The following is a 25,697-nucleotide window of genomic DNA, read 5'->3' on the forward strand; positions in this document are numbered from 1 at the left end:
GCAGGTTGCTCACAGCCACATCCAGACTGGCCTTAAAAACCTTCAGGCATAAGGCTTCCACCTCCTCCCTGGGCATCCTGTGCCAGTGTCTCTCCAGCCTCATGGGGAAGAACTTCTTCCTAACATCCAATCTGAATCTACTTATTTCCAGTTTTGCTCCATTCCCCCTAGTCCTATCACTACCTGACACTCTAAAAAAGTCCCTCTCCAGCTTTCTTGGAGACCCTCTTAAGATACCAATCCCAGAAATCTACTTTCTGTTCCCTTCATTATGAGGACTTGCTGTAGCTGAACAGATGTAAAACACAGGAAAATATTAGTTCTGCCAAAGCAGAGAGAAAACTCCAGCTGACTGGGCTGGGGATAGAGATGCATTTTGGGGTTGAATCAGCATTTATGCTGTGATGGTGAGAGAGTCAGTAAAACCAAAATCATTTACACAGAATGGCAGGGATTGGAAGCAATCTTGGGAGATCACTTACAACCCCACTGCCAGAATCAGGTTAGAATAGAATAGAGTAGAGTAGAGTAGGATAGGATAGGATAGGATAGAATAGAATAGACCAGACCAGACCAGACCAGGTTGGACAAGAACTTCAAGATCAAGTCCAACCTGTCACCCAACATCATCTAATCAACTCAACCATGGCACCAAGCGCCCCATCCAGTCTTTTTCTAAACACCTCCAGTGATGGTGACTCCACCACCTCCCTGGGCAGCACATCCCAAAGGCCAATCTCTCTTTCTGTGAAGAACTTCTCCCTAACATCCAGCCTAAACCTCCCCCGGTGCAGCTTGAGACTGTGTCCTCTTGTTCTGTCACTAACTGCCTGGGAGAAGAGACCAACCCTCACCTGGCTACAACCTCCTTTCAGGTGGTTGTAGACAGCAGGTTCACCTAGAGCAGATTGCACAGGAAGGTGTCCAGGTGGGTTTTGAATGACTCCAGAGATGGAGATTCACAACCTCTCTGGGAAGCCTATTCCAGTGCTCCACTACTCTCAAGCAAAGAATTTCCTTCTCATGTTTAGGTGGAACTCTGTGTTGCAGGCTGTGCCTGTTGCCCCTTGTACTGCCACTGGGCAGCCAGGGCTCAAACCTCTCATAGAAGCATTTATATTTTATGTATGTAAAACACAGCTCAATTCCTGTACTGCATGGGGAATTCCTGCAGACACAGATTTGCATTTCCAGCTACTAAACTTCATGTTCATTGAGATTTATGTCCCAGCACCATCCAGCATGATTCAGCTGGGATTAAGAAACCTCCTTTTTCTTGCCTGCTTACCTGCCATCTTCTGTGCTGTTGACTGGCAGCTCATCTCCATCTTTCCTCCAGGACAATTTAAAGCTGTGTTTCAAGTGTGGATCGTACTCAGACTGACATTTCAATACAATGGAATGTGATTTCAGCACGTGAGGGTGCTTGGGAGTAACGACAACTTTGGTAGCATCTGATTGATCACAGGAAAAAGAAAACACAAACCCCCACATTTGGGTTAGGAGAGATTATTACATCAAATTTCCAGAAATCACTTCATATCAAAACAATAACAAAAACCCTCAAGAGCAATGAGCATGTCTTGCAAGTAGGTGTCTCAGATGAAAGGGCTTTTGAGAGAGAGATTTAGAGTCATAGAATCAGTCAGGGCTGGAAGGAACCACAAGGATCATCTAGTTCCAACCCCCCTGCCAAGGGCAGGGACACCCCACACTAGATCAGGCTGGCCAGAGCCTCATCCAGCCTGGTCTTAAACACCTCCAGGGATGGGGCCTCAGCCACCTCCCTGGACAACCCATTCCAGGGCTTCACCACTCTCATGGGGAAGAACTTCTTCCTCACATCCAGTCTGATTCTCCCCAACTCCAGCTTCATTCCATTCCCCCTAGTCCTATCACTACCTGATATCCTAAGAAGTCCCTCCCCAGCCTTCTTGTAGGCCCCCTTCAGATACTGGAAGGCCACAATAAGGTGGCCTTGGAGCCTTCTTTTCTCCAGACTAAACAGCCCCAACTCCTTCAGTCTGTCCTCATAGGAGAGGATCTAATTTTCTATCTGGAAAAATTATGATTTTTTTGTTGTAGCTCAACTCCAAACCAAAAAGCTCCAAAAAAAACCAAACACCAAACCCAACCCCAAACCAAAGACCACAAAACAAAGCAAAACAAAGCAAAACCACCCACCAACAACCCAGCACCACAACAACCACCACCAAAACAAACCAACCAACCAGCTCCAGCAGAAAAAAAACCCAAAACAACAACAAAACCAAAACCAACCAAACAAAAAGCCAAACAAAAAAACCCAAATCATAGAATCATACAATCAACAGGGTTGGAAAAGACCTCAAAGATCAGCAAGTCCAACCTGTCACCCAAGACCTCATGCCTACTAAACCATGGCACCAAGTGCCACATCCAATCCCCTCTTGAACACCTTCAGGGGTGGTGACTCCACCACCTCCCTGGGCAGCACATTCCAATGGCTAACAACTCTCTCCATGAAGAACTTTCTCCTCACCTCGAGCCTAAACTTCCCCTGGCACAGCTTGAGACTGTGTCTTCTTGTTCTGGTGCTGGTTGCCTGGGAGAAGAGACCAACCCCCTCCTGGCTACAACCACCCATCAATAAGGTTGGAAAAGACCTCAAAGGTCATCATGTCCAACCTGTCACCCAAGAGCTCCTGACTACTAAACCATGGCTTCAAGTGCCATGTCCAATCCCTAATCAAACCAAAAAGAAGAAAAAATCAAGCAAACAAAAAAGCAAGCAACCAAAAAGCCCCACAAAAAAGGCCCAGGTGAAAACCCTTGCTAGCAGACTGTCATGACAAAGAAAACAGACTTGAATATCATTTTTGTGTCCAATTGCCACATGAAACAGGCTTTGGCAATGACTCAAGAAAAATTTTACAAGCTTATTAAAGTCAAGTGAGAAGGAAAAAAAAATTTTAATATGTAATTATTGCAATCAAGTTTGTTCTTTTAATTGACTGTAATCTGAATGCAGAAGCAGATGAATAAGTAAGAAGAAAACACCAGGCTGAATTTATTCCTACGGTGCAACGCTGCCGTGTGAGAATCCCGTTGTACATTTGCATGTTTATCATCGCTGCAAAATGTACAAAGCAAAGGGAGTGAGGGGAAAGAGAAGGCAAAAAAAAAAAGAGAGGTCTTTTTTCCTCATTTGTCTTTGCAAACTTGTATCTGAGAGTCCTTTTGAAGACTTTGCTAATGGAGTCTTTAAGGCTTTTGATTGGCAAGCCCTACATTCTAAGTTAATTTGCATGCAGCCCACTAAATACATAGAATACACAGAATAAACCAGGTTGGAAGAGACCTTCAAGATCATCGTGTCCAACCCATCAACCAATCCAACACCACCTAAACAACTAACCCACGGCACCAAGCACCCCATCAAGTCTTCTCCTGAAAACCTCCAGTGATGGCGACTCCACCACCTCCCCAGGCAGCCCATTCCAATGTGCAATCACTCTCTCTGTATAGAACTTTTTCCTAACATCTAGCCTGAACCTGCCCTGGCGCAGCCTGAGACTGTGTCCTCTTGTTCTGGTACTGGCCGCCTGGGAGAAGAGACCAACATCCGTCTGTCTACAACCTCCCTTCAGGTAGTTGTAGAGAGTAATAAGGTCACCCCTGAGTCTCCTCTTCTCCAGGCTAAGCAACCCCAGCTCCCTCAGCCTCTCCTCGTAGGGCTTATGTTCCAAACCCCTCACCAACTTTGTTGCTCTTCTCTGGACTCGTTCCAGCAAGTCAACCTCCTTCCTAAACTGAGGGGCCCAGAACTGGACACAGTACTCAAGGTGTGGCCTAACCAGTGCAGTGTACAGGGGCAGAATGACCTCCCTGCTCCTGCTGGCCACACTGTTCCTGATGCAGGCCAGGATGCCATTGGCCCTCCTGGCTGCCTGGGCACACTGCAGGCTCATGTTCAGCCTACCGTTGACCATCACCCCCAGGTCCCTCTCAGCCTGACTGCTCTCCAGCCACTCTGACCCCAGCCTGTAGCTCTGCATGGGGTTGCTGTGGCCAATGTGCAGAACCCGGCACTTGGATGTGTTCAATCTCATGCCGTTGGACTCTGCCCATCTGCCCAGCCTGTCGAGGTCCCTCTGCAGAGCCTCTCTACCCTCCAGTAGATCAACTCCTGCCCCCAGCTTGGTGTCATCAGCAAATTTACTGATGATGGACTCAATGCCCTCGTCCAGATCATCAATAAAGATGTTAAAGACACCACACGCTAGATCAGATTGCTCAGAGCCACATCCAGACTGGCCTTAAAAACCTCCAGGGATGAGGCTTCTACCACCTTCCTGGGAAGCCTGTGCCAGTCTCTCACCACCCTCATGGGGTAGAACTCCTTCCTAACATCCAATCTGAATCTGCCCATTTCTATTTTTTTTCCCCATTCCCCCCAGTCTTATCACTCCCTGACACCCTAAAATGTCCCTCCCCAGCTTTTTTTACACCCCCCCCCCTTAAGGTACTGGAAGGCTACAATGTGTTCAAGAAGAAAGTAAACACCATGTATGAGCATGGAGAAATCACACAGGAAACTGGAGAGAATATAAACTGCTACATATATATCAAACCTCTGGCAATTCCAGCTCTTAGCATACAGAAAATTCATGGCCTGACAGAACAAATCTGAATCTTGGGCTGAATGCTTACTAATCACTTACTTACTGAACATTTGGACACAGAAAACCTGAGCAGATGCCAAAACCCTTTCCACTCCTAAGTGAGCCAGTACCTCTTATATCCAGATTAGCAGTGATTGCTCTTTTTCCAACAGAGTTTGCAGCCCAGCAAGCATATGATCCTGAGTCTTCCTTCTTTGTGCCTTTGATCTCCAGGGTGCCATTCTTATTTAACTCATAGCGCAACGTTGAAAGTGGCTCGATGCTGTCGTCCTTGGTCCTAAAGATCACATAGCCAGGGGTTATTCTTAGGCTTTATTTCATGGTTAGCAACTATCAGAGGGGACACAGGCATCTGGGGGGAGCTGGCCTTAAATGTACCACTGAGTGACCAAGTGAAGAGGAACCTGCCACTTTTAGAATAGAATAAAATAGACCAAACCAGGTTGGAAGAGACCTTTGAGATCATCGAGTCCAACCTATCATCCAACACTGTCTAATTAACTAAACCATGGCACCAAGCACCCCATCCAGTCTCTTCCTAAACACCTCCAGTGATGGTGACTCCACCACCTCCCTAGGCAGCACATTCCAATGGGCAGTCACTCTTTCTGGGAAGAACTTCTTCCTAACATCCAGCCTAAACTTCCCCTGGCACAGCTTGAGACTGCATCCTCTTGTTCTGGTGCTGGCTGCCTGGGACAAGAGACCAACCCCCACCTGGCTACAACCTCCCTTCAGGTAATTGTAGACAGCAAGAAGGTCTCCTCTGAGCCTCCCCTTCTCCAGGCTAAGCAACCCCAGCTCCCTCAGCCTCTCCTCACAGGGCTGTGCTCCAAACCCCTCCCCAGCTTTGTTGCCCTTCTCTGGATGCATTCCAGCAAGTCAACATCTTTCCTGAACTGTGGGAAATAGTAGGAGCAGGAAGAGACCTTCTAGAGATCATCCAGTCCAACCCCCCCAGCAAAGCAGGATCACCCAGGGCATGCCACACAAGAATGCATCCAGATGGGTCTTGAAATTCTCAAGAGAAGGAAACTTTACTGCTTCTCTGGGCAGCCTGTTTCAGTGCTCTGTCACCCTTACAGTAAGTTTTTCCTCACATTGAGGAAAATCGGTCTGTGTTCCAGTTTGTGTTCATTGCCCCTTGTCCTGTCACAGGACACCACTGAAAAGAGATTAGCACCCCCTTCTTGATACCAAACCTTCAGATATTTATAGACATTAATAAGATCCTCTCTCAGCCTTCCCTTCTCCAGACTAAACAGCCCCAGGTCTCAGCCTTTCTTCAGAAAGGAACATAAGCTTCCTGCACACCGAAACTACACTGACAGCATCTATCAAGGACTTTAAACTAGGCTGGCTGAGTCTTTAATCCACAGCTGTCACCCACAATTTTATTGCACCTGTCAAATGCTAGGACAAACCTGTGATTTCCAACAACATGGAACCATTTCCAGGTACATATGCTCTGCAAGACATCAGGTTTCCACCTCAGTAACGTGTCCAGGTTGAAAAAGATGCCAGCATTAAACCAGGGCAGGTGAAGCTGCAGCAGGGTTTGGCTATGTACAGCATGACTTGGTTTAATGAAAACCCCAGCACTTGTCTCACACTGGTTTTGACTTTCATCAATCTTTTTCTATCAAGCAGTTCTTCAGGGTTCTTGGAAGTGCACATAAACACAGAACACTTACACCTATCCCCTTTTTTTTTTGTTACAAACCTCTAATTTTAACTCCATAAATAAATAACAACTGGCACATTTTTCAGTGTCTGAGGAGCCTGGGTGACCTTCCTCCTCGTGAGCACAGCACTTCTCAGTGGCTTACCATCTAATATCTGCTGCAGGGGAGGCAAAGATTTCGCAGTGCAGGAAGGCACTGTAACCCACCACTGCAGCGTAGTTTTCGCCATCTGAGGTGAGTATTAAGGGAGCAATATCTGTAAAAGAGAATGAAAAATGAGCAGCACTACATTTCAGACCTGGGAATAGAAATAACTCTCTCTGCATCATCCCTGTCTCCAGCAAAGGTCAATGGCTGTCACTTGACGGGAATTTCGCTGCCTTTTGGAACCAGTGGCATTGACCAACTCAGCTCTCAGAAGCTTCACTGACAAAGATAATGGTGGTTGACTGCTGGACATGTTAGAACATAAACCTCAGTGTGTTCCAGGAGACAAACCAGACCCAAATCTGCTTCCTTTAGTGATCTCTTCTATCAAACAAATTCCCCTCATTCCCTTTCTTCAAAGAAGAGGCTGAGTATCACAAGTGAAATTAAAGATTAACAACACGCTTCATAAATCACACCCAGAATTGTGGTCACAACTCAGCCCCTGGTGAATCTGGGACACTTGAGCCCAGCCAGAAAGATGTTTTTAAAATAAAAAGAAACCCAAAACACAATAGATCAAAGCTCAGGAGCACTTATGCTGAGCATATGATGTTGCCCATGGCATCATGCTGCCCACTGCTTTAGTTTGGACAATGTATTGAACTCCAGGAACAATGACATGGATGCACACCCCAAGCTGTCCTGAAGATTCACTCAGCAGAACAGGGCACTTCAGTTTAGACCTTTTCTCACAGAGAGAAAAGGCCAGGAGGGTACTCACTGAGGACATTCACGTTGGCACTAGCAAGGATGGTGCCGTGCTTGTTGCTGGCCTCACACTGGTACACAGCGCTGTCCTGCAGCTGAAGGTTGGTAAGGCTGATCTCTCTGGTGGAGATTCTCCCTCTGAAGATCCTACCTGGAAAGACCCAGACTGTATCAGGAGATGGAGAAAACACCGTGACTGTGGCACGCACACTCTCTGACATTTGAAAAGTCAAAGGCAAAGTACATCCTCAGGATCAAACCAGGACCTTGCTCCACAGCCAAAGGGCTGTAGCACTACTTTTGCCAGCAGTCCCATGGCCTAAAGAATGTGCTCCAGAACACCAATTTCCAGTAAAACTCTTATACAGGCTTTTAAATTTTGTATTAACAATGCTTCTATTCTGGGGAGCAGAGCCTGTGCTCCCCAGTCAGTCTCTTGTTTTTGTTCAGAAGCACTAAAAGCACTCAGTGAAAATAAGCTGTCCCAGATCACCAAAAAGAAGAGAGCAGTACAGGGTGAAGCAGAGGCAGCAACTCAGGGGTATCACCACTCTGTATACTCCAGCTTTCACCCCTGCTCTCTTCAAGATCATGTTTAAACATTAGATTAATTAAGTAAATAAATATTAATTAGTGTATCAATAGATGCCAAATCAGAGACATAATCCTTTTGATTGGAAAAAAACCCCAAACCTTTAAGATCATCAAATCCAAGTGCTCATCCAACTCTGCCAGGTCACCACAAAACCATGTCCCTCAGCACCACATCTACGTGACTTTTAAACCCCTCCAATACCTCCTCAAGCAGCTGTTCCAGGGCTTCACAACCCTTCTGAGGAAGAAACTGTTCTTACTGTCCAGTCTAAACCTGTCCTGGCACGACATGAAGCTGTTTCCTCTTTTCATATCGCTTGTTACCTGGGAGAAGAGACCAACCCCCACCTGACTACAGCCTCCTTGCAGGGACATACAGGGAGCAAGAAGGTCTCTCCTCAGCCTCCTTTCTTCCAGGTTAAACAAACCCTGTTCCCTCAGCTGCTCCTCATAAGACGTTTGCTCTAGGTGCTTCATCAGCTTCATTGCCCTTCTTCAGACCCAACTCCAGTACTTCAATGCCTTTCTTGTCATCAGGGGCCAAATCTGAGCCCCGTATTCAAGGTGCGGCCTCACCAGTGCCCAGCAGCACGGGGAGATAGTTACTGCCTTGGTCCTGCTGGCCACGCTGTTGGTGATGCAAGCCAGGTATGATTCAGCACATTAGGATTTGTGTGTTCCCTCTAACTGGGTGCAACACAGGCACATCCCACCCAGCCACTTCGTACAGGAGAACACTGGAGCTTGCACTTACTATCGATGGGCATCCCGTTCATTTTCCACTGGATGGTAGGCTCTGGGTTGCCTATAGCTTCACACAGCAGCACAAGGTTTGTTCCTACACTGTAAACACCACCCTCAGGCTCCTTTATCCACTGAGGCGGCTCTGCAAGGAGAGGACATAACAGGGATCAGTGAGACAAACCCAGCTGTGCTATTGCTGTGATCCTCCAGGAGATGGCAAACGCTGCCAACAGTTCTCAGCTAGCTCCTAGCAGTTCGTTGTGCACTCTCCTGGATTTCTTGCAAACCTATGTTACAAAAGGCAAAATTAGCATCAGCAGACACCAAATTCTGTCCTTCAGACTGTGAAATGTGAGTGTCAAGGAGTGTAGGAAATGGGCAGTTGTCTATCCAAGTGGAAAACGAATGCAAATGGAAGGTGAGAGACTGAAGAAGGAGGTAAACCTGAACAGGTCAGTATTTTCACAGAAACCCTCAGACATGAGACTGTGGTCTGTGAAATGAGGTGAGACAATTTCATCAACTCGGGAAGGATGCAAAAATCCACCCAGCTCAAATTCTGCTCACCAGGCATGAGCAAGCAGCCTCCACAGACTTGCCCAGGAGAAGGTGGAGGGCAGAGGACTGTGATGCAGGAGCTCCATGAGAGGACACAGCACCTCCACCTGCTCATCTATGTGTGCATTCTGAATTTATTCATATCCTGCTTTTCCATATTTATATCCTACTGTTCCATCCTTTGTTCAGAATAGAGTCTGATCTGTAGTGTGTTTAGGAATGATGAAACATTCTCTCACCCCTGAGAATGAGAGAACTATCTGAGGAGCTGCCTGGAAAGGCTGCCCACAGGGTGGTGGTAGAGGAGCAGCAGCCTTCTGCTGCGTTCCCTCTGCTCTCTTCTTTCCCAGCACTGCCAGGTGAACCGGGGTAGCTCTGGGGAAGCCTCTCCTCTGCAGAGCAGCCCCTGAGTTGGAAAAACACAACCATAAGGGAGGGAAGGGAACTGAGGGGGTTCAAAAAAAGTACTGATCTGATGAGTGCTTTGTTTTCTACAGACCGAAGCAGGTCCCTGAGCCTGCCTACCCTGCAGCAGGCAGCTTCAAGCCAAAAACACTGCTTCAAATTCATCATCCTCTCTTCCTGAGAAGGAGCAAACATCTAAACGTTAAGTCCACACCTGACCCTACCTCTTCTGCATCTGCTGAGTAGGTCACTGGGTCTCTTCTCCTGTTTGAAAAAGATGAGCTAATGCATGTGGAGCAGGAGGACTCATTAGTTAATGCTCATAAAGCGCTTTGAAGATTAACAGAGCTGTTGCCTGGTAGCACATCTCCAGATGTTATCAGTGTGATATGCTAAAACAAAGCAGCATTGCTCATATTCACACAGATACATTGAAAAGACACTCCTGAGTGTGATGTGCAAGAGCTTCTACACACAGCTCACTGTTCCCACAATAGAGCACCCATGAATCACAGAATCAGAGTTCTTTTGGTGGAAAAAAGATCTCTAAGATCATTGAGTTCAGTCAGTGACCTAACACCATCAACACCATCATAGCCATTAAATCACATCCTGAAGTGGGCCATGAAGAGACACTGTTAAGCAACAGCTAAAGACTGAAGTAAGGCTCAAGACATTAAAGCTTATCTGAAACTATAATATCTTTGCATTTCCTTCACATTTCTACCACCACCTTCCTCCTGAACTGGTTTGAGTTAACCCCAGCCCTGATAAAGTGCACAATGAGAAACTGGTTCTGTTTCGTGAGGCCTGCTCACTTCTCAGAGCTCTCTTTCAAAACAACTATTTTCCTTCTATTTTCCAGGATGATTTTTTGCTTTTTCTGCAAAGCTAGTATTTCCAGGTCATGTTCAGCTTGCAATCCAGCACATCCTCCAGACTAGTCTAGCCAGACACTTTCCATCCCCAGTTTATGAAGCCAATTAGTGCTGCCTGATGAGAATTGCTTTGCCCTTGTGCCTACTGAAGCCCATCCTTTTTATTCCACACCATTCTCCCCACTGGTTGGGACAATTTCAAATTCTCCTCACGACTTCCCACGGGCTGGAAACCCATCCAACTTTAGGGGTTTGCAGCTTCAGATGCAGCGACCACCTTGGGGTCTGCATCCCTGTTTGAAGTCATTTTCCAGTGCAACACCAGCCCACAGTTTGAGATGAAGACAACCAGCCAGTCTCCTGCCTCACATTATCTTCATCTACTTGATTTTTTCTCTAGCTGAGTAATGAAAGCATTACAAGACATTGCTGCAAAGGCCCTTAGCTATAATGTCATTACTATAATTAATCATTATATTGTAATAATTATTTCTATGAAGCACAGCCTAGGAGCCTCAGTCGAGATGAAGGTACCATTAGATCAGGCACTGTGATAGTGACAAGCTTCTCTGTGTACATTTTTCTGTTGGGCTTGGTGGATTACAAACTATAACCAAATAAGCAAACATTTGAAGTCAAAGCAATTTGTGGGTTTGCTCTGCTTCTTTTCATCACTCTCTTTCATTCTAATAACAATGGGGGCTTCGTGCCTGCTCCAGTGTTCCAGGCTACATCTTTCCTTGCAAGGGAAGATTAAAATGCTCAAACAGTCAAGCAATTTGCTAGCTGAAGATTTTCATAGACTTGGTAATAATTGCCTGAGTCTTTGCCCTCAGACTCTGGTAGGATTAGTAAGTGGGCTGGATGCAAACATCATTAAGAATGTTATTTAGAAGGTTGTATTGCTCCGAGATCCTCAAACATCAGAAAGAAGAACACAATATTTGACATAGTGCAGGAACGATAGCAACCCCCTGATTTATGCACACCAGCTTCAGATCAGGAATGGCTGCCAGTTAAGAACTTGGATAATTTTTCTTCCAGGTTTAATTTTCCTCTCCCTGCAAGCCAGCCTTTGAGCAGAGCTCGTCAGGTGTGAGGATGCCCAACGTCAGCATAACCTCCCTGAAGCCAACTGAAATTAATGCTCACTTCTACCAACTCAAGATCTGCCCTTGAGTGCTCACACAGGAGCTGCTGCAAGAATGATGAACATGCCCAACTTTGATTAATGGCAGTGATGGGTTCTGGTTAGAAATTCTAGAAGAAGACAGTGTTTGGGCTCAATTGGTTGCCTTCATCTCCTGCATGTGAGGTGATTCCTAATAGGAAGAATTCCTGCTAGTGACAGCAGCCAGCAGTAGTTACACATATGGAAAATGAATTGCATAGCAACTGCAAGAGCATTTTTACATTACAATGGCTAAGAGGGATTTGTTCCTTCTTCATATATGTGTTTTTTAAGGTACCTCTTCATTAATGAACAAGAACAACAATGCTATCAGAAAGCTTTCCTCCCTCCAGAGGCTGGAGGAGAAGGGCATCAATATTCTGAACTGCTTAATTAATGTTTTTTCTCTGGTATTTTGGTTTTTGCAGCTTCTGCAATTTCTTTGCAGGATTCAGTTTTTACAGGGTGAGAAAATCATAGCCAGATTGTTAAAATATTCAGCTACAGAGGAGATGCTCCAAACCATCTGGAATGATTTCTAGGAGTCAGCACTTCTCCTCCACCCCAGCTGAAAACTTGCCATGCCCTGGTATCCCCCCTCTGCCACACTTCCAGGAAGGGGAGGAAGGCTGTGAGGCACAAGGTTGTGTCAAGTGAACGGGGATGATTCATCACATACTGGGAGAAAAGGCTGCTCCTCAGCTGATGAGTAAATACAGAGCAGGTAGCTGAAAGTGCCTTTCCTCCTGGCAGGACTCCTTGTGACCATGGAGTGAGAAGCAGCACAGATTAAAAAGAAGCAATTGGCAGACTCTAACAGTTGAATGCTGCCTGGGAATTCTTTTTTTTTTCCCCTACTGCACAGAGCAGAGGTTGAAGCATTTTTCATCAGTGAAAAGAAAAACTTTTCAGCAAAGTTCTTCAGCCATGCTTCAGGATTCTCATCTTGTAGCTATTTATGGGCAGCACTGCTGAAAGAGTTCCATTGACAGTGATGCTTCTGCAGGGCTCACTTGTCCCTGCTGTGCCTCACTGGAGTTCTGCTATGCTCCTGGAAAAGAGCATCTGCACCTGCCTTGTGAGAATCAGAGACTGGGGGGGAGTTGGCAGGGGCCTCTAGAGATCATCCTGTCCAACCACCCTCCTGAAGCAGGGTCACCCACAGCAGCTTGCCCAGGATCACATCATCCAGGCAGGTTTGGAATCTCTCCAGAGAAGGAGACTCCACAACCTCTCTGGGCAGCCTGTGCCAGGGCTCCAGCAAAGAGCATTTTCCATGTGTTCAGACTGAACCTCCTGGGTTCCACTTTTTTCCTGTTGGTCCTTGTCCTGTCACTGGGCACCACAGAAAAAAGTCTGTCCCCATGCTCTTGACACTCTCCCGTTAGCTATTGATCAGCATTGAGATGATGTCCTCTCACCCTGCTCTTCTCTAAGCTAAACAGCCCCAGATGGACTCACATCTTTAGGGTTTAAGGAGTAGGAGAAGGGAGAAAGGAGGATGGAGGGAGTGCAGGTTTTGTGCACCACTGTCTGCACTCTGCCAGATGCTCATTGTGAAGGTATCTTGGCAGTCTTCATTAGCCTCCTGCCTTCTAGCAGCAACACAAACAAATGGTGACCAAACAGATCCACAAACAGACCAGGTTTCCATTTTGGTAGCCCAGCACTCACCCTGTTCAGCCACCACACCTCGTGCACAGGGGTGTACCACCCTACTCACAAGTGTGTGAGATGCACAACCCTCAGACTGTTTCTGAATGTTGCTAATATAGCACTGGTCATTCTCCCAGATGTGCAGGTAAGGGTGGGAATGGGCCTTGGACACCCAGTGGGATGACAAAGATGATCACATTTCAATGTTTAAAACTGTTAGACATTACTAGAAAGGTTTTCTTGCTGTTGTGGTTGTTTTGGTTTGTTTTTCACTCTGTTGGCAAGGCCTAGTGATATTTTTCAGGGGCTATACAAACCACCCTGCTCAAGTTGTCCTATACAAAAATGACAGCAAGGGAGCACACGAAGGAGAGGAGCAGAGGGGCAGTACCATGTTTGCTCACTGCATTTTTACAGTCCTCCCAAGGCATTCACTTGTGGTGCAAGTCAAAGAAAGAATATTGAGTTAATGGACCTCTGATCTGGCCCAGCACAACCATTTTCACATCATTTAAGAGCAAGTGAAATAATTAGATCTTTTGGTCTGACATTCAGGTTAGCACAAGACATTTCATCAATATCTCTGCTTCACTACCTCGCAGCTTTAGAGTATTGGATCTGCTCACATATTCATATTCCTGCTCACCACTTTGTACAGCCTTTGAGGCTCAGAAAAAAATACCAGATAAAAAAAAAAAAAATCAACATTTCTTTCTTTTTCCTTCTCTTTAAAAGGTGCTTCTTTCTGCAATGCTCCCAAAATTATAATGTGGGGCCTTGGCTAGCACAAATTGATGAGTTGATTCAATTTCTGAATTGCATTGGTATTAGCAAAGGTTCACTTTCCACCTCTGATCCCCTCTGTGCTCAAAAATCAAAAAGCTTAGTGACGTGTACTCAGCACCTTCCACGTGAACATGGAACTCATGCTTTGCTCTCCCCATGGGGTTGCTCGCCGTGCACTGGTACGTTCCTTCATCAGCTGTAGTCACTTGGTCTATCTTCAATATCTTCCCAAAGTTTTCTGTTTCTGGTTCATCCTTGGGCAAATTTCCAGTGATCTTGACCCAGCTTAGATGAGGAGTTGGGCTAACAGTACAGGAAAAAAAGAAAAAAACAAAAGAGGTTGATTTGAGTATTAGGCTGCTGTAATCCTGCATGTCAGCAGAGCTGCACGACTTCAAGCACAGGGTTTGCAAGGTGAAGTTAGAATAGAGTAGAGTAGAGTGGAGTGGAGTGGAGTAGAGTAGAATAAACCGGGTTGGAAGAGACCTTCAAGATCATCGCGTCCAACCCATCAACCAATCCAACACCACCTAAACAACTAACCCACGGCACCAAGCACCCCGTCAAGTCTCTTCCTGAAAACCTCCAATGACGGCGACTCCATCACCTCCCCAGGTAGCCCATTCCAATGGGCAGTCACTCTCTCTGTATAGAACTTCTTCCTCACATCCAACCTAAACCTCCCCTGGAGCAGCCTGAGACTGTGTCCTCTTGTTCTGGTACTGGCCACCTGGGAGAAGAGACCATCGTCCGTCTGTCTACAACCTCCCTTCAGGTAGTTGTAGAGAGTGATAAGGTCACCCCTGAGTCTCCTTTTCTCCAGGCTAAGCAACCCCAGCTCCCTCAGTCTTTCTTCATAGGGTTTGTGTTCCAAACCCTTCACCAACTTGGTTGCCCTTCTCTGGACTTGTTCCAGCAAGTCAACCTCCTTCCTAAACTGAGGGGCCCAGAACTGGACACAGTACTCAAGGTGTGGCCTAACCAGTGCAGTGTACACTGGTACACTACAGTTTTCAGTCTTTAAGCCTTTTTAAAACACTGAGGTTATACTAAGGGTTATAACTAGAGACTCCAAACTGCCTCTTGATTTGAAGGTCCTCTGTGAAGATGTCCTTCACAGCCAACACAAGGCCATGGTGTGAGCCTGCTTTCCTTGTATGTGTATTGGCATGGGCTGTGGGACATGGGGCAGAGCTCGTTCCATCCTGCCCCAAAAAGGGCACTTGAGGACAGACAAGGGGGCCAGGACTTTATTACAGTGATTTCACTTGGTGTCCTGCCTGGTTAGAAAGATGTCCCAGCCACTGGAGGTGGCTGACAATGCTCCTTAGGTTTTTAGAAAGCAAACAGCAGTGACACAGAAATTGGGGACAGACTGTTGTCTGCACGTTCCCAGCTGGGCTTCACGACCCCGACACCGTACACGCTGCACATACACAGTGTCAGATCTGCTTACTCTTGTGTCCATCTGCCACTGTGGCAAAGTGCCCGGGCACAAGCTACTGAAAGCCCCAGGTACCAAGAAATTATGGTTTCCCAGGAGCAGAGCTCTGCAAATATCCTTTTATTTGATGTCCTTGTCCTGCTCTGGTTCCAGAGCCAGGCTCTGTGCTGCCTTGGTGCTGTACCGAGGCGATGCCCTCCTGACACTGTCACTACTCAGACTATAAGTCTTCAAAACAAAAAAAATGACAGATGGGAAATGTCCTTAATTCTTTATTTTTGCAGTTGGCTGCCCCTGAACTTATTTCCTTGAGATGTGGCTCGGGCTCTCCGCTTCCGTGGTTTGTGGACATTTGGCGGGATGGATTGGCAGAGGCATAGGCAAAGCTGATCATTTTTCTCCTGAAAAAGAGGACTTTTAGGGGAAAAGAAGTAAAACTATTGCTCTCTTTTGAGCTGAACCTTGCATTTTGGAAGGCTTTGGGTGAGAAAATATTTGGTCATCAGACAAAGAAGTATTTTGTCTTCTTTCTAAGGTGACTGCATACTAAATAAACTACCTATTCATTTATTTACTTTAATTTAAAACAGTCCTTTTTAAAATGTTTCCTGGAAGAAGTAGTTAATCAAAAAATATCTATTTAAGAATGTTTCCTGGAAAATGTTGAGTGAAACAAAAAAACCCAAACCTCTTTCTTGTATCCAAATCAAAAGTAAGCTCTTTTTCCCCTGGCTTTCTCTTCTTGTACATGATATTAATTCTCACACATGAAAATTTCTCTTTGTGGATTTCCAAGGTGATTTGCCTGGTAAGTGCCTGGAAAACCCACCATGAACTCCTGGAGGTTGGTGGGCCTGTGAATTAGCTTGCTGGGGAGTGAATTAAACAAGGAAGTGTTGCAGCAGGGAACTAAAACTCACTGCAGATACTTGGAGTGAATCCCACAAAGTAATTCACCTTCTCTCAGACATGGCAACCAACTGCAGAGGTTTTATCTTGCCAGCTTAAATGAGCAGTGCCCTTTCAAGCCCACATGCAAAAGAAACCCCAAACCCCAAACAACACAGTACCTTGAACATGCTTGCTCAGGCAGATAAATACCCTGATTTTTGTGGAATTTTATAGAGGGGATATAATTGCTTAGCCTTTATTATGAATTATCTATCTGCTAACCACAGCCTGCCTCCTCAGAGCTGCAGCTCCACCATCCAGCATGAGGAGAGAATGATTTAAGTCTCCATTCAACAGAAAGCTCTATCACAAATACACCAGAAGTGACTGGGCTTTCATTGTGGGTTCAGTGGTTGGAGAGACTGTCACTTTACCTATGTCTTTGGTGACATCTGTTCTGGGGCAGACTGCTACATTTACGAGCACACAGTAAAAACCTGGGAAACTGGGCTGAGGGCAAAGTGGAGCTCGTGTCTGTGTGAGTTGCTGCAGCAGGAGCAAGGGCTGAGAGGGGTATTCACAGCCTCATTGTGCTGACTGCACTTAGCATTTATTTAGCCATTCCCTTCCCTCACTAACCCTTATTTTGTCCCCTGTTATTTACACAAAGAAACAAAATTGCTCTGATTTCCCATCACAAACCATTTACTTTAACCCTTCCCTATATTTTTTACAGTGAACATCTCCTCACTGAGATATTCTGCCAGGCTTAGTGTAGTCAGACCCACGGCTAGAGCTTGAGTAGTGCTGTAACATAATTGTTAATGGCAATAACAAGCCTGAGATACCCATGCAGCACAAAGGACCAGAGGCAGGCACAGAATATACATAGAATATACATAGAATATACATAGAATAAACCAGGTTGGAAGAGACCTTCAAGATCATCGCGTCCAACCCATCAACCAATCCAACACCGCCCAAACAACTAACCCACAGCACCAAGTACCCCGTCAAGTCTTCTCCTAAAAACCTCCAGTGATGGCGACTCCACCACCTCCCCAGGCAGCCCATTCCAATGTGCAATCACTCTTTCTGTATAGAACTTTTTTCTAACATCCAGCCTGAACCTCCCCTGGCGCAGCCTGAGACTGTGTCCTCTTGTTCTGGTACTGCTTGCCTGGGAGAAGAGACCAACATCTGTCTGTCTACAACCTCCCTTCAGGTAGTTGTAGAGAGTAATAAGGTCACCCCTGAGTCTCCTCTTCTCCAGGCTAAGCAACCCCAGCTCCCTCAGCCTCTCCTCACAGGGCTTATGTTCCAAACCCCTCACCAACTTTGTTGCTCTTCTCTGGACTCGTTCCAGCAAGTCAACCTCCTTCCTAAACTGAGGGGCCCAGAACTGGACACAGTACTCGAGGTGCGGCCTAACCAGTGCAGTGTACAGGGGCAGAATGACCTCCCTGCTCCTGCTGGCCACACTGTTCCTGATGCAGGCCAGGATGCCATTGGCCCTCTTAGCTGCCTGGGCACACTGCAGGCTCATGTTCAGTCTACCGTCGACCAGCACCCCCAGGTCCCTCTCAGCCTGACTGCTCTCCAGCCACTCTGACCCCAGCCTGTAGCTCTGCATGGGGTTGCTGTGGCCAATGTGCAGAACCCGGCACTTGGATGTGTTCAATCTCATGCCGTTGGACTCTGCCCATCTGCCCAGCCTGTCCAGGTCCCTCTGCAGAGCCTCTCTACCCTCCAGCAGATCAACTCCTGCCCCCAGCTTGGTGTCGTCAGCAAATTTACTGATGATGGACTCGATGCCCTCGTCCAGATCATCAATAAAGATGTTAAAGAGCATGGGGCCCAGTACTGATCCCTGGGGCACACCACTGGTGACTGGCTGCCAGCTGGATGTGGCACCATTCACTACCACTCTCTGGGCTCGGCCCTCCAGCCAGTTCCTAACCCATTGCAGTGTGGTCCCATCCAAGCCATGGGCTGACAGCTTGGCCAGGAGTTTGCTATGGGGAACGGTGTCAAAGGCCTTGCTGAGGTCCAGGTAGGAATAGATCCAAGCAGAAAACGTGGGACTGGACCTAAATTTGAAGTCAGCCCGTTATTGATAGTGTTAGCAGGATGAAACCAATACATCTGACTCTGGTTCACTACATTTTGTTCCTTGACATACTGTCATCTGTGAGAGCATCATGGAAGGGACATCCTTTGCATGAAAATTTTGGGTGCTGGTGAATGGACCACAGAAAGTAGCCAGGTTCCTGAGCCAGCATCTCCCACTGTAAGTGGGCCATATGGACAACCAGTTTCACTCATTGGGGCATCTCCTTAATGGATGTTTTGCATTACAGAATTAACCAGGTTGGAAAAGACCTTCAAGATCAAGTCCAACCGATCACCCAACACCATCTGATCAACTAAACCATGGCACTAAGTGCCTCATCCAGTCTCCTTTTAAACACTTCCTGTGATGGTGACTCTACCACCTCCCTGGGCAGCACATGCCAATGGCCAATTTGTCTTTCTGGGAAGAATTTCTTGCTAACATCCAGCCTAAACCTCCCCTGACACCGCTTGAACCTGCGTTCTCTCATTCTGTCACAGGTTGCTTGGGCAAAGAGGAACTTTGCTTATAAAAACCTGAGCTCTGACAGCTGGAAAAATGCTGAACATTTTTAAAGCATTGAACCAAAAACCTAATTTGCAAAACAAGAAAATAAACATTACAGGTCGAGAGCCAAACCACAGAAGCAGAATTCTGCTGTCGCTCAGTTTCTCACCGTCTCAAGAGTAGTACTACTGGGGAAAAAAAAGATTCAATAATAGGGCTTTTGATAGAAAAAAGAAATCAAACTAAATCAATATTAACTGTGACATGAGTTAATTCCTTGTTTAGAAGCTCTAGCAATAACAAAGACGTGAGTGTTGCATGCTAGCTCCGTGCTCTGGCTACACACACTTTAGGCAAACCCTGCAGAGTATAGGTTCAGTTGAAAACTGTAGAGACAGGTAGTTACATTTTGTTGTAGTTGTCCCATTCTTAATATAGCTCTTTCTTTGCTCAATTCTGTTTCAAAAGGTGATTAAGTTTGTGCAGGATTGTGCATTACTCACAGCCCTTCAGCAATGCATTCGAGTAGCAGGACACCTCCCTTGATGACAGTGACTGATGAGCTGCTGCCAGCAGATTCAGGAGGGATCAGCAGTTTGGGTTTTCTTTCCTTGATAAAATTTGCTGGAAAAAGAAAGGGAAAAAAAAAATAGAATGAATTAAAATAACCCAAAAGTTAGATATTAAATCTTACAGCCTTTGCTTATCCCTCAATAATGCCACATACATTATTTCTGTCAGGTTTCAGACACTGGTTTGTAAATATTTTTTTTTCATTTCTATGGTTTGAGACTCTCCTGTTTCTCCTCATGACAGTCAGGAGACAGCTACAGTAACACCAGCAGCAGCAGCATTCCCTTTTCCTGCAGTCTCAAGCACAAGCCTTGTGAGGAGAGGCTGACGGAGCTGGGGGTGTTTAGCCTGGAGAAGAGGAGGCTCAGGGCAGACCTTCTTGCTGTCTACAGCTACCTGAAGGGAGGTTGGAGGCAGGTGGGGGTGGGTCTCTTCTCCCAGGCAACCAGCAGCAGAACAAGAGGACACAGTCTCAAGCTGCACCAGGGGAAATTTAGGCTGGAGGTTAGGAAGAAGTTCTTCAGAGAAAGAGAGATTGGCCATTGGAATGTGTTGTCCAGGGAGGTGATGGAGTCACTGTCCCTGGAGGTGTTCAAAGAAGGCTTGGATGTGGCATTTGGAGCCATGGTTTAGTTGTCTGGAGGTGTTAGGTATTAGGTAATAGTTTGGACTTGATAATCTCTGAGGTCTTTTCCAACCTGGTGGATTCTATGATATCCTGCTTTCCAAGCACTGGCCCTTTCTATCACAGACCTCAACCTTTCTTGCTATTCTGGTCTTCTCATATGCTGATCTTCTGGTCCACACCATCGTTCTTAGCACTTTTCTTCTGCATTGACTGCACCATCTTTTAAACCTCAGACAAAACCCCATCTTTCCTGACTTCAGCATTCCAGGGCAATGCCCTCCCTTCTACAACTATTAAATCTACAGTAATGGAGACACAATTTGTAAGGAAGACTGTTAAAATAATAAAACAAGATTGACCTGCATTTGATTTCAACAGACCATTTGTTCCAGCCTGCCAAACAATGGTTTCATGATGAAATATGCATGGAGTAAAATGGCTATCCAGTTATCACTATAATAACAATTAGCTCAGTAATGAATAAGTCCCCAAATGGTACTAGTTCTTCAAAAAGAGTCAGTTACGGATGATTTGGTAAAAGACCTCATGCATCTCTCTGAATCATTTTCTAATTTCTTTCTTTCTTTTTTTTTCTCCCCTCCTCCCCTTGCTTTGTCTCTCTCCAAATCTGTGTCACAAGAGCTCGGAGGCACTTTGGTGCCTCTGGATATGCTCACGCGCTTTCCATCTGCCCTCCGCCTCCTGTTGCCAAAGGCAGGCAGTCCCCTTCCTGACCACCAACAGTTCAGATATCTCTCCAAGGGGAAACAAAAACAAAAGATCAGGTTTTTGAGTGCCTGCCACTCAGTTCAAGGCCTGTATGTTCTGCTCACGAGGCTCAGCCTCCATGGGCCAATGCTTGGGGACTGATAGGTGCCTTGATTTATCTATCCCAAAACCCAAAGAGAGCTCCCATTTAGGAACAAGTTCTTTACTATGAGCGTGGTGGAACACTGGAACAGGTTGTCCAGGGAGGTGGTTGAGGTCCCTTCCCTGGAGATATTTAAGGTGGGGCTCAATGAGGCCCTGGCAAGCTGATCTAGTCAGGGGTGTCCCTGCTGGCTGGAGGGAAGTCAGACTAGATGACCTTTGAAGATCCTTTCTTGCCCTGACCATTCTATGATTTCAAACCCCTCAGTGCTCAGGCAACAAAATGAGGTCTTTCACAAGTTTCAAATTGGGTCTCTCAAAAGCTAGACACTCTCAGAAACAATGTAAGCAAAATTCCAAACCAAGAGCTACACGGAAAACCCAAGGCTCTCATTTTCACATATTTTGAACAAAATTAACCAGGTGGAGAATGGCAGAACTAGCCAACAGCTGCCTTCTGACTTATCCACAGTGCTGCATAAACCTCACCAGAGTATTTTTAGGGTATTGCTCCACCAAGAAGGGAACACAGAAGGAGGCAAGAGGTGATTCTCCAGGAGATTGCACCAGGGGAAGTTTAGACTCGAGGTGAGGAGTAAGTTCTTCATAGAGAGAGTTGTTGGCTGTTGGAGTGTGCTGCCCAGGGAGGTGGTGGAGTCACCATCCCTGGAGGTGTTGAAGAGGGGATTGGATGTGGCACTTGGTGCCATGGTCTAGTAGTCTTGAGGTCTTGGGTGACACGTTGGACTTGATGATCTTTGAGGTCTCTTTCAACCTTATTTATTCTATTCTATGATTCTATAAGAAGGGCTTCGTTGAAGTGCTTACCTATGATGAGTAGCAGATAAGGAAGTATATGGCCCAGAGTACTCCCTCCCATCTACTATGATGGTGACAATCAACTCTGCTGACAATCAGCGCTGTAAATCCACACTTTAAGGTCAACCTGGAGTCATGAAGCCCCAGGGTGACCCTTTAGGCATGAATTCATGGTTTCAAACAGTGCGCACCTAACATCAGCCTCTTCACTGCAGGAGGAAGATTTGGAGCGTCCAGCCCTGGCTCCTGCTCCGAACTGATAACACAAGACAACCTAGGACATCAGTCTCTTTTCCTTGCATCATTATGAAATGTGAATGTTCTTTTCTCCAGCAAGAAAACTACCTCTTTGTTAAAACCCCTTCAGGTTTCTGTCAAAAAAGTACGAGATGAGCAAATTGTTCTCTGTGGACCACTTAAATCCAACCCATTGTAATAAAAAGGATTTTTTTTTTAATGTCTGTGTGTCTTTTTTATTATTATTTTTTTTTTAATCTCCCTGAGCAGCAGCTCACTTTTCATCTCAGCTGGTAGACTCTCAGTTAGTTTCAAGGCTAAAGAACAGATGCATTCAACTCACCCTTAGTAACGGCAGCGTTAGGTGAGCCTGAGTCATTAGCATGCTTAACTGAAATAAATAAAAGTGACAACCAAACACAAACATGCAGAGTTGACACAGAATCAAAAGAAACAATAAATCAACCAAAAATAAAAGCATGCACCCCCTCCACCCCCCACCCTGCTCCTTCCCCCCCACCTCCCCAGCCTGAGTTTCTGCCACGAAAAGCAAGCAACAAACGAAGGAAAACAGAAAGTGAAGCAACAGGTGAGCAGTGATTCAGTGAAAACACAAAGAAAATGGTTTAAAGGCAGGGATTATGTTGCAAAATACTCCATGGATGACATGACCATCATTTAAGGTGGAATACAAGAAACACTAAACCCCAAGGAGCCACTAAAAAGAAATTTTATACAACTTCACCAGTTTCTCTCTTTCTTTCTCTCTTTCTCTCTTTCTTTCTTTCTTTCTCTCTTTATTTTCTTTCTTTTCTTTCTTTCTTTCTCTCTTTCTTTCTTTTTTTCTTTCTCTCTTTCTTTCTCTCTTTCTCTCTTTCTTTTTTTTCTTTCTCTCTTTCTTTCTTTCTCTTTCTTTTCTTTCTTTCTTTCTTTTCTTTCTTTCTCTCTTTCTTTCTTTCTCTCTTTCTTTTCTCTCTTTCTCTCTCTCTCTTTCTCTCTCTCTTTCTCTCTCTCTTTCTTTCTCTCTCTCTTTCTTTCTCTCTCTCTTTCTTTCTCTCTCTCTTTCTTTCTCTCTCTCTTTCTTTCTCTCTCTCTTTCTTTCTCTCTCTCTTTCTTTCTTTCCTAACTTTTTCTACATAGTCTTTTTAATCCAGCCCCTCAACAAGGACTTGGTATGAAGCAGAGTGGAAGGCTCTGATGATGATCTCCAGAGGTCACTTCCAGCCCCCTACCATTCTGTGATTCTATGCCTTATGTTTTTATTTTTCTTTACCTGCACCCATCCTGGAGAAGAGGAGGCTCAGGGGAGACCTTCTTGCTCTCTACAGCTACCTGAAGGGAGGCTGTAGCCAGGTGGGGCTTGGTCTCTTCTCCCAGGCAACCAGCACCAGAACAAGAGGGCATAGTCTCAAACTATGCCAGTGGAGGTTAAGGCTGGATGTTAGGAAGAAGTTCTTCCCAGAAAGAGACATTGGACACTGGAATGTGCTGCCCAGGGAGGTGGTGGAGTCACCATCACTGGAAGTGTTCAAAAAAGAAACTTGGTGCCATGGTTTAGTTGATTAGATGGTGTTGGGTGATAGGTTGGACTCAATAATCTCAAAGGTCTTTTCCAACCTGGTCAGTACTATTCTATTCTATTCTATTCTATTCTATTCATGGCTTTGATGACAGCACTGAAATGTTTTGCTGAGTCCTTGCCAGGGCTATCAGCAGCCCCACAGCCAAATCCCATCTCATTTCCCTGTAATCTGTGGATGGGACTGGACTCATTAGAAAAGCTATGGAGAGCAACATTCCACTTTGCTATTTTTTTCCCCCTCACAATTATTATCCCCCAATATGGTTTGAGCAAGCATTAAGATACACAAACCCACTGCTAATCCTTTATCTTTTAATCCTAACAAAGAAAACCCTTAAAATCATATATTAAATATTAGGCTTTCATTCATAAAGAAAAAATCTCCTTGACTTTCTGGGCTGCCTAAGCCTGAAAAGGTCAAAAGCATTAGCGAAACAGAAGACTCATATTAAGGGCAAAGGCAGCCTCAGCAAGTGGTACAAGTGATACCAGAAGCTATTACAGCCAAAAGAGAGTCAAGCAAAGCAGGATGGATCTCCAGCTGCTATAAGCTGCCTTAGCTCCACTGGCTGCTGTCAGGCTGTGCTGGTTTAACACAGCTGAGAGAATGCCCCAAAAGGCTGGGTTTTTTCCTTGGATATTTGCATTCTTTCCCCCCATGTATTTAGTAACTTTAAAACATCTCCAGTGAGCAGTTTGATACCACAGCAGGTAGCTACACACCACGAAAATGCACACACTTCATGGTGGGACAGCAAACCCCACACAGCCCAGTGAGGCTCATGGGGAGCACCTGAACCAGCTTTGTGTAGAAGACCCTTGGAGATTACAGGGGAACAGAGAGGTTTAAATAAATAAATAAATAACATTTGATGTTCCCTACACAACTTTTCATTGAGGAAATAATAATCATAAAGGCTCCACAAAGACCTCATAGGACGCTTTCTTTACCTAAAGGAGGTGTACAAGAAAGCCAGAGGGCTCATGTAGTGATAGGACAAGGGGTAATGGCTTTAAAATGAAAGAGGGGAGAGTCAGATCAGATTTAAGGAAGAAGTTCTTCACTATGAGGCTGGTTTGGCACTGGAACAGGTTGCCCAGAGATGTTGTGGATTCCCCATCCCTGGAAGTGTTCAAGGCCTGGTTGGATGGGGCTTTGAGCAACCTGGTCTAGTGGAAGGTGTCCCTTCCATGGCTGGGGGTTGGAAATAAATGATTTTTAGGGTCACTTCTAACACAAACTATGCAGCCTATAAAAATGGAAAATGGGCTGTGTGTCACTACTGGTGCTGAAGGCAGTCTGCAAAGGCTCAGCACCATCCTTCCCAAACACATTGCTCCACCTGGACCAAACCAGGCCTGCGCCCAGGGAGGAGGCGCCCACAAAGTCCTCAAGACCCAGTGAAGTCTCATCCATTGGTGACCTATTGGAGTGCAGGAGAAGCAGATTTCCCTAACACATCCTTTGTTTTCACTGGTGGGAGAAGAGGAGGAAGAAGAGGGCACTTTTGGGGGCAGACAGGCAAAAAGCTTTCATTAGTTGAATTTAGTCTTAGTGTAAGGTTAACAATGCAGGAACAAGCACAGCAGCGTGGATTTTCTTCAGAGAGAATCTCCTCAGGGCACACATCTGCATTCCCTGGGGCCTGAGGAGTTAGAAAACAAGAGAGACCAAGAGCCTGCTCGTGCCCAGACTTACAGCGGGAAACCTTCAGCGTCATCGGCATCTTCTGGACGATGGTCCTCAGGCGCGGGAAGGCTGCGAAGCAGCAGTAATCACTCCGGCTGTCATTCTCCTCCACGTTTGCAAAGTACAGATCCCCCTTAAGGCTCATGGAGACCCTTTCATCCTGTGGGATGTGCTGCAAATCTAGCAAGAGAAAACAATTACCACACAGTAACGCCAGCGAGCCGTTCCACCAGCCTGACTGCTCATGCTCTCTGGGGCGGTTTTAGGCTATGCCTTATAAAAAA

General features: G+C 45.9%; 1 protein-coding gene across 1 annotated transcript in view; it reads right to left on the reverse strand.

Moving 5' to 3' along the window:
- The window catches only part of CHL1 (cell adhesion molecule L1 like), a 181,265-nt gene that overhangs the window by 37,435 nt on the left and 118,133 nt on the right, over nucleotides 1–25,697 (reverse strand). Inside the window, exons 7-15 of the mRNA XM_054180025.1 lie at nucleotides 25,423–25,593; nucleotides 22,485–22,532; nucleotides 19,518–19,638; nucleotides 14,178–14,362; nucleotides 8,616–8,747; nucleotides 7,281–7,418; nucleotides 6,494–6,605; nucleotides 4,775–4,941; nucleotides 1,289–1,454 (exon numbers count right to left, since the gene is read on the reverse strand). Of these exons, the coding sequence (XP_054036000.1) occupies nucleotides 1,289–1,454; nucleotides 4,775–4,941; nucleotides 6,494–6,605; nucleotides 7,281–7,418; nucleotides 8,616–8,747; nucleotides 14,178–14,362; nucleotides 19,518–19,638; nucleotides 22,485–22,532; nucleotides 25,423–25,593 (1,240 nt within the window). The remainder of the gene's footprint in view (nucleotides 1–1,288; nucleotides 1,455–4,774; nucleotides 4,942–6,493; nucleotides 6,606–7,280; nucleotides 7,419–8,615; nucleotides 8,748–14,177; nucleotides 14,363–19,517; nucleotides 19,639–22,484; nucleotides 22,533–25,422; nucleotides 25,594–25,697) is intronic.

Source organism: Dryobates pubescens, chromosome 1, assembly GCF_014839835.1.
Source record: "Dryobates pubescens isolate bDryPub1 chromosome 1, bDryPub1.pri, whole genome shotgun sequence".
In the NCBI taxonomy this organism is placed as follows: domain Eukaryota; kingdom Metazoa; phylum Chordata; class Aves; order Piciformes; family Picidae; genus Dryobates; species Dryobates pubescens.